Source organism: Onychostoma macrolepis, chromosome 17, assembly GCF_012432095.1.
Source record: "Onychostoma macrolepis isolate SWU-2019 chromosome 17, ASM1243209v1, whole genome shotgun sequence".
Classification (NCBI taxonomy): Eukaryota; Metazoa; Chordata; class Actinopteri; order Cypriniformes; family Cyprinidae; genus Onychostoma; species Onychostoma macrolepis.
The window spans coordinates 11,592,707-11,600,619 of record NC_081171.1 but is presented as its reverse complement, the minus strand read 5'-3'; the positions used below and the strand labels follow the sequence as shown (position 1 = coordinate 11,600,619).

The following is a 7,913-nucleotide window of genomic DNA, read 5'->3' as shown; positions in this document are numbered from 1 at the left end:
ACAAAACATTTTGCATTACATTAGAAAATAATTTGATGAAATGTATTATTTTGTGTATAATAAAATAAGTAATTGCTTTATACCTTATACATATAAACTATAGATAACCTTTTCGGTTTTGAGAATTAAATGACAGGACAAACATGACATTTCAGTACACATCGTATAAGTCAGGTTTTATTGACATTCAACATCAAGTCCACCAAAACATGTTATACAATACTTATCTGATAATTTAGTTCATTATGCAGACAGGCATATGAAATGTTTAAATAGTAGCACCACCGACGCTTCCAAAAACATTACGAATAACATCTACAGCATGGCACTGGTGGTAGCGATGAGGGAGAGAGAATGAAAGATAGAACAGTGTGCTCACACTGCCCAGAACACAATCATCAACACTACTTTACAAACCCAGTGTGTACAGCCATGTGCAATGGTGCTAATTAAAGAGAAGACCTCAGGCCACTACTGTAAATTTGGACAACAATCCTACAGGACACTATTTCTCACTGCTAAACAGTCAACTTACCTGTGCTAGAAATTTTCATCTTCAATCACAATCTTGTTGATTTAAGTTAGGTTTAAATAACGCCGCTCTCTCAACCAAGAAACAAGTAATAATTTGTGATAATTTTAAATTAGAAGGGAAAAAATATTAAATGTCATTATACTACATTTAAATCCAAAGTGTAAGAATAGCCATAACATTTACTTTCATTAATGTCACTGAATTTGAAATGTAAAAAGTAAAAATAATACAAAATTTAAGCGTCAACTTTCAGAAAATAACTGTAGGCACTGATTACTGAACTCTGGCACTAATACAAGAGAGTTGAGGCAAAATCTTAAAAATTTGAGAAAATTCTCAAGACCTCGAACTGGAAGGAGGACACCATTAGCATTCTAACCTTTTCAAAGACCAAAAAATGTACACTGAATGTGGATCACTGACTTCAGCATAACATACCGAAAACAGTTCTAATACAATAATTACAAAGCAAGGATTTTGTCTTTGGAATGTTCCAGATACTAGAATTGTATTATGTAAAACAGGGCAAAACAAGGGCCAGCATCACCCACGTGTCCTTATTTGTGCTGGCCTCTTGCAAAGTGACAGGCAAAATCATAGCTGTTTCTGCACCTGTGTCCGCATATGTTACACTGGAAAGGGTTCTCATAACCATGGCAGCCCATGTGGATGGTGTAGAGGATGTTGTCAGGGAAATATATGTGACAGTGGGGGCAGTGGTGGAGCATCTGGGGGTCCTGTACCGGGGTGGGCGTCCCTGGCTGGCTGTTGGTACCGCTCGGAGTGCTGGTTCTCTCACTGCAGGGTCCAACTCCTGGGCTACAGCTGCTGTGTGCAGCCGGTCTGGGCTCCGGGGTGATGGGAGAAGAAGCTTGAGCCGCGCTGACAGAGACGGCTGCGGGTGCCATCACAGGCTGTTGGACAAGAAACGTGGGTTTTTCATCGGGTAGAGATTCTGCTCCGGGAGATACTGGTGCACCTTGGGCTTCCGGCGGGAGGCTGGCAAGTTGACCGGCCAAAGTCGAAAGCTGGTTTAGCGGGTTGTCCAATGCCATGTCTTGCTCCTCTCTGGAGCCACTTCCAATCGCTTCACCAGCTTGTGCATCCTTTCCTAGACCGTTATAGGCCTCCTGATGGAGGTGGGCGTGAGGAGGGAGATCATGAGAGAAGTCACCCAAGTGGTGCTGCTCTGAACTGGGCTTTTGCAATACCATGGATGGCGGGCTGAGGTTGATGAGCAGCCGGCGGCCATAACCAAGTGAGTTTCCTCTCTTCTGCAGGACACTGAGCATCTTTCGGTGAGAGAGAGCGGAGCGGGCCCCCTTCATGGGGAGGAGTTTGTGTCTGCGACGCCGGTGATGAGAAAGGTTGCTGCGATCGCTGCAGCGGAAGGAGCACAGCTCACACTTGTAAGGTTTCTCGCCTGTGTGAGAGCGCATGTGCGCCTCCAGGTGGCGTTCGTATGCTGAGGCGAAAGGACACAGGTGGCATCTATGAGGTTTTTCACCTGGAGGAGCAGATTGAGAACATCTTATGAACTTGGTAACCAGAAGATAAGAACAAAGAGTATAAATAAGATTTAAGATCAGTTTTCAGTCTTACCTGTGTGGATGCGAATGTGCTCGATCAGCCGTGCAGTGCCTCTGGTGGCATAGTTGCAATAGCGGCACTTGAGTTTACCATCATATGTTCTCTCAAAGCCATCCACCAACATCCCTGAACTGTCTTCTAAGGACATGTCCACTGCTGGGTGCTCCAGGCCATTCTGACCAAGTTCTGTAAGGTATGAATAAATTAATAAATAAACAAACAGAAAATAACTAATATTACTATATGGGACACCTCAAGATATGATGTTGTTCTACTAGACATTAACCAGTTTTGCATTCACTACACTTGAATCAGCAGGCACCATTCATTTATACTGTACACTTTTTTTTTTTTTAAACATTAGTGGCACAAATCCATGTTGTGAAAACTAATAAATATGTTTAATAAACTATTTTATAATCAAAAAATGAAATTGCTATGATCTAATAAAAACTATTATCTAACATACAGTCCTCAAATTCTCAACTCAAAACATGCAATATCATAATTTTGACAAATCTGATAAATTGATATTTAAAAAAATAATAATAATAATATTTGCTTAATCTTTATTAACTCACTTTAATTACCCAAAACAAAATAACAACATTAGGACACCACATCATATTTAGAAAACATAAATAATTAAATATATAATAAATTTAACATTATAATAATAAATAAAGCGACTATTGAATAATTTAAATTATTACATATTTTGGAATATTATATGTAATCCATAATCGGATATATATTTAATAATTTGTACAATCAAAAATGATCAATAACTACAACAATTGGTCTCAAATTACCCAGCACCTACTGACTGTTGTCTTAATTTAGGATTTTAGAATCTGCAACCATATTACTCATTCTAGCACAGTTTTCATTTGATTTCATTTTAATTATATTTTACATTTATTTAAAAAAAATAGGAAATAATTGCAAATCTCATCAAATAAATGGGGAGGGCAGATAAGACACGCAGATACTTATAAAGACTGCAGATATTTATAAAAACTGGAATTACAACTAAAGCATGAAGTTATGCAGATACATTTTTTTTTACATTTTGTCCAGTCAAAAACAACACACAGGAAGGCTCTCTAAGCAATACCTCCTTGGAGATCATCACTGTCTTTCACTCCGATGACAGAGCCAGATATCATGTTGACATGTTGGGTCTGCTGACTCAGGTACTCCTGGAAGTCCTTCACAAAATCCAGAGGTTCTGGCTTCTCTTCGCCCATTGAAAGATCTACACCGTCGTCTTCTGCGGTCTTAAACGGGACCAAACAGGCTGTTGATAAAATTCAACCAGAATATCATATAGATGCAACTAAATGACAAGATACGTCCTTGGAAAATCCTTGTAGCATCAAAGAGCAACAAAATAAAACTTTACAAGCAATCCTTAAAGTGTGAATCCTGTCGATTCGTCTACAATAACATGCATCCACAGGCCAACGGGTGCAGTAAACCACATCTTAAGCTTAGAAGTTATATTGGAACTTGTGACGGTTGTAAGACTAATCAGTTGTATTAGTCTGGCTGTTATCCCAGTTGACAAGGTAACAGGCGTTGCTAAGATAGCGAGTTAACGTTGACGTTACTAAGCGTTCCCAACCATTACGCTATCATTAAAACAAGTTACCTTTTCAAGGGCGTCAGAGAAATTAAACCCACACTCGGTTGTTCGGATGTTCAGACTGACGAGCCGTTCTTTAACGAGATATTAGAAAAATCTGACTGAAAAAAGCTCCATGGTGATGCTTGGCAGCTAACGTCAGCGAGTTAGCACGACTGATTCAGTTAAAAACAGATATTAAACAAGCTTTACATTTGACCGACAGTTGGATCGACGTATTTGAAACATACTCCGTGTGTCATTTAGGACTGTGGCATTGGTAAACAGAGAGTAAAAACCGAAGTTTAGTGGGTGTAAATAATGCTCTGCGACATCAAAACAAAAGAAACGCAGGGGTGAAAGTTCAAACAGACGGTGCGCCGCTGAAATGATTCCGACTTTGTTGCGATGGTTGAACATTTAGTTCCTGTGTGTCACTGTGAGTGTACAGGATCCGCAGAGCAAACCGGACTTTTAAAATGAATGCATCATAACACAGTACCATAATATAAGTGAATACAGAAGTAAACTATGCATAATTTCCATATTTTGATGTGTGACTTTAGATGCTGTCTTTTTCAAATTAAGTTTTTTGTTTTGTTTTATATATATTCTTTTAATTGGCACTTGTATTAAAATGCTCTACACTTTCCATTCTGTTAGTCTTTTGTAATATTCCGTTATTTTAAATAACAAAAGCCATGTTACTAATGATACAAATTACAATCCCTCAGGAAAGGACATCATTTAGTTGGAAAACAATAGCATGAAGTCTAAGTATTTACAGTGGAGTTTAACTTGATGTTTCGTGTTTTTAATTTGTTTGTGTCACAATTCTGGAACGTTTTATAAAATTACAGAAATCAATGTGATATAAAAATTCAAAATTTAATTTGATACTCTCACTCTCAGTCCCTACTTAGCAATGACTAACTAGCTCTGTAATTCCATAATGTTGATTTTCTTGTCATTGCATAAATAATTTAGTTAAAATTAAAATATATTTCTGAAAGTCTTTTAAATGCTTACTTAGTCATATTAATTGACGTTCATATCCAAAAGGTACTGCATAACAGCAATGATCCAATTATTTTTTAAAACCTTTTAGTTTTCTGCATCAAGTGCATTGATGATTCATCATCTTTTACCAGATTAGCTAAATACATGGATAATTTCCATATTCAAATGTCATGAGCAATTTGATGAGTACTTGAGCCAATTGCATTACTTTAAATAGCAGGATTGGCTCATTTATGTTTCATAGTGTTTAATATTTAACTAGAGGGGAAGTTAGCTGAAGATCGCATTGCCCCATTTGTGTCAGGGTTGTAGGAAAACCATTGAAGAGGGTGTGACAAATGACCAGTTAGAGCGAGAGATTTGGATCCTTATGACACTCTTCAGAGTTGTAATGAGAGGGCTCTAGTGTAACACTCAGCAATTCATTGCTTGTGATCATGGTTCAGGTGACCAGAGAACAACCTGCCAGGCTCCCATCGTGGGTTAACATGTTAACAGCCTACTTATAGCCTCATTGCAGAGTTGGACATCTACCCCTACAATAAAACAGTTGTTTTGTGTTACAGCAAGGAAGATCAGATTTTACCAAGCTATTACAGTATCTAACATACAGTTAATGTTTATTTATTATTCCACACCGAGCCTAAAATTTCATTTTGGAGTTCTCTTGAGATCTGTTGAATGATTCCTGACTCATAAATGATACTGCATTTGTGTTGTGATCTCAAACAGACAATTCTCCTTACCAAATATGCAATATATCATTGATGTGCGTTTCTTATCCTGCACTCTGCCATTAACAGGGCTGAACCAGCTTCATTTCACAGTTAGGACACTAGATGGCGCAGGATGTCAAGTTGTGATGACCACGTAGAGAAATAAGAAAGGTCTGTATTGCCAACCTTAACATTTTTGAATATCAAATTTTACTTTAACTCTTTTGCGTTGCATTATGCACAAAACATAATAACAGTATTTTGTTTGTTGCATGTGAATGATCTGAGAACTCTTTGTGAGCATGCATCCCATTAAGTGCCCTGTTATATTAGCATTATTGAATGAGAATTATAAATGAAGTCAAACAATTACTATCACGTGCATTATTTACAGTCTGTGGGTTTTCCAGTGAAAAGTGGTGTAAACTGATCCAAAAGCAGGCACAACAGCCCGACCTTGTGGGGTTGAACTACGACCCCTGAAGCAGTCAATTACAACACTTCCTAATAGCCTGTCCACACTAATGTTATTTTATAGCAATTTAATTATGCTCAGGTTTCCCGTGAAGCCACTTCCCCTTAAATTATTCAAGCAGGGTGACAGTAATTTGTCAGTTGAAAAAGATTAATTGGGGTTTCAAGTGGGCTTCTTTTCATGAAGCGTTATTGTTTTCAAAGCTGCAACAGTACATGCGAAAAATAGTGGCATAGATAACAGATAGCATGTATCACGTGTTTGGTCAACATCAAAATAAGAGTGAGATAAACAGGATAGTAAGTCTTTTTAAGGACCCAATATGGCTATCTATCTATCTATCTATCTATCTATCTATCTATCTATCTATCTGTCTATCTGTCTATCTGTCTGTCTGTCTGTCTGTCTGTCTGTCTGCCCAAAGAGGTTATAAATGCCTGACATCCGTCATTTTCTCTTTCTTTCTTTTTCTTTTTTCTTTCTTTCTTTCTTTCTTTCTTTCTTTCTTTCTTTCTTTCTTTCTTTCTTTCTTTCTTTCTTCACATACAATTACAATATCTATATATTTGATCAAAGATATGCATTCAAACTCATTCGGTTCATTTTGTTTGTCCGGCTTATAGCTTCCTCCCTTCTCACTCTCCATTTTAATTTAGCATCTGCAGAGTGTCTGAAGCTGCTCCATCTACACCTGCTCGGGGGTAAGTCAGACCAAGTTCCCCCGCTGCCCTAATTCACATTTAAAAGCCTTTGAACGAGCGGGGCCCCTTCGCTCCTCCAAAGCGCTTGATTTATGTGCTGTTTGTGGTTTTATAGAACGCGAAACAATTCATTTTCTCCTGAAAAGGAATTGGGTATTAATTTGGAGAAGGCCCCTGAGCACTTTTTTAAGACTCCAATCATATGCTGGAGTCATTTAAAGGCTGCCGTGGACATTAGCCCCCAAAGAAAGGCTTTTAATCCTGCCTGAAGAGCGCAGCTATAGAAACGGCTGCCCCAACGCCAAATCATTACTGCTAAAGGGTGAAGGAGGACCACGGCTGGATTTATTCTTCACGCCCCCAAGACTATTTATTTCTGGAGAGACCCTATCTTACGCCCCCCACCCTTGTGCGACACGGGGCGTGTGTAGAAGCAGAGAAAGGAAAAGAAATAGGATAAAGGAAGTACATATTAAGCTTTTCATTTTCCTGCCACTTAATTTCCTCGCGGCCGCCTGTGTAATGAATGTAATTGCTACCTTTGATGAGAACACTATTATCTGAATCACACTTTAAATGGGCAAACAAGGCCCCCTCCTTCCTCTCTCTCCCCCCTCACAAAGCGGGTATGAGATCTCTAATTATGCGACAGAACAAGTGGTTTTTCTCAAAGCCGTGGCGTTGCGCTCGATTGCCAAAGAGCAGCCCTGGTTACATTTGCACAAAGGCGCAGATTAGCGGTGATACGCGCGCCACACACAAAGATGGGCGTTTTTATCATTAATTTCCTGCGTGAACCAGCGATTGTCTCCGTACAGGAAATTCTCATTTAGTCGAATGCCAGGTCTCATTTTCTAAAAATCTGGTCCAATCTGGCTGATTGGAATATGTGCCAAAATCAAATCAATAGGGCCTAATGTGAATAAAAGGAATGCCAGCATACGAAAGCAAACGGCAGAGTAAACTTTATTTAGGAAAGCAGACTGAAAAAAAATATTATTACGGTAGGCCTATATATCGAGTCTCATTATGTATAGGCTTCAGCTTTATACAGATAGGCCTATACGCACACACAACACACACACACAATTGTATTGCTGTTTTACAATTAAAATGTCTATATATATTATATATTTTTTTAACTAAATATATTGGTATCTATCTATCTATCTATCTATCTATCTATCTATCTATCTATCTATCCATCTATGTTAATAATATGTATAGCCAATGTATTAATTTAAATAAC

At 38.3% G+C, this 7,913-nt stretch overlaps 1 protein-coding gene across 2 annotated transcripts; it reads right to left on the bottom strand.

Moving 5' to 3' along the window:
* Positions 1-129: 129 nt before the first annotated feature.
* On the bottom strand, positions 130-4,154 carry ikzf5 (IKAROS family zinc finger 5). Of its 2 annotated transcripts, XM_058750167.1 has the most exons (4): positions 3,780-4,154; positions 3,243-3,425; positions 2,138-2,311; positions 131-2,042 (listed from the first exon to the last, which is right to left on the bottom strand). In XM_058750167.1, the coding sequence occupies exons 2-4, from the start codon at positions 3,373-3,375 to the stop codon at positions 1,093-1,095; spliced, it is 1,257 nt and encodes a 418-aa protein (XP_058606150.1). In that variant the 5' UTR covers positions 3,376-3,425; positions 3,780-4,154; the 3' UTR covers positions 131-1,092. The 2 variants fall into 2 exon arrangements, with proteins under 2 accessions (XP_058606151.1, XP_058606150.1); XM_058750168.1 differs by lacking the exon at positions 3,780-4,154 and having other exon boundaries at positions 130-2,042.
* Between the last annotated feature and the right edge of the window lie 3,759 nt (positions 4,155-7,913).

What these genes read in the sequence shown, in the direction of transcription:
- ikzf5 (XM_058750167.1), bottom strand. Translation starts at nt 3,375, where the DNA reads ATGGGCGAAGAGAAGCCAGAACCTCTGGATTTTGTGAAGGACTTCCAG. An exon ending in CAGTGATGATCTCCAAGGAG is followed by an intron (nt 2,312 to 3,242) that starts GTATTGCTTAGA and finishes CATACCTTACAG; the next exon opens with AACTTGGTCAGAATGGCCTG. An exon ending in GCACATTCGCATCCACACAG is followed by an intron (nt 2,043 to 2,137) that starts GTAAGACTGAAA and finishes CTGCTCCTCCAG; the next exon opens with GTGAAAAACCTCATAGATGC.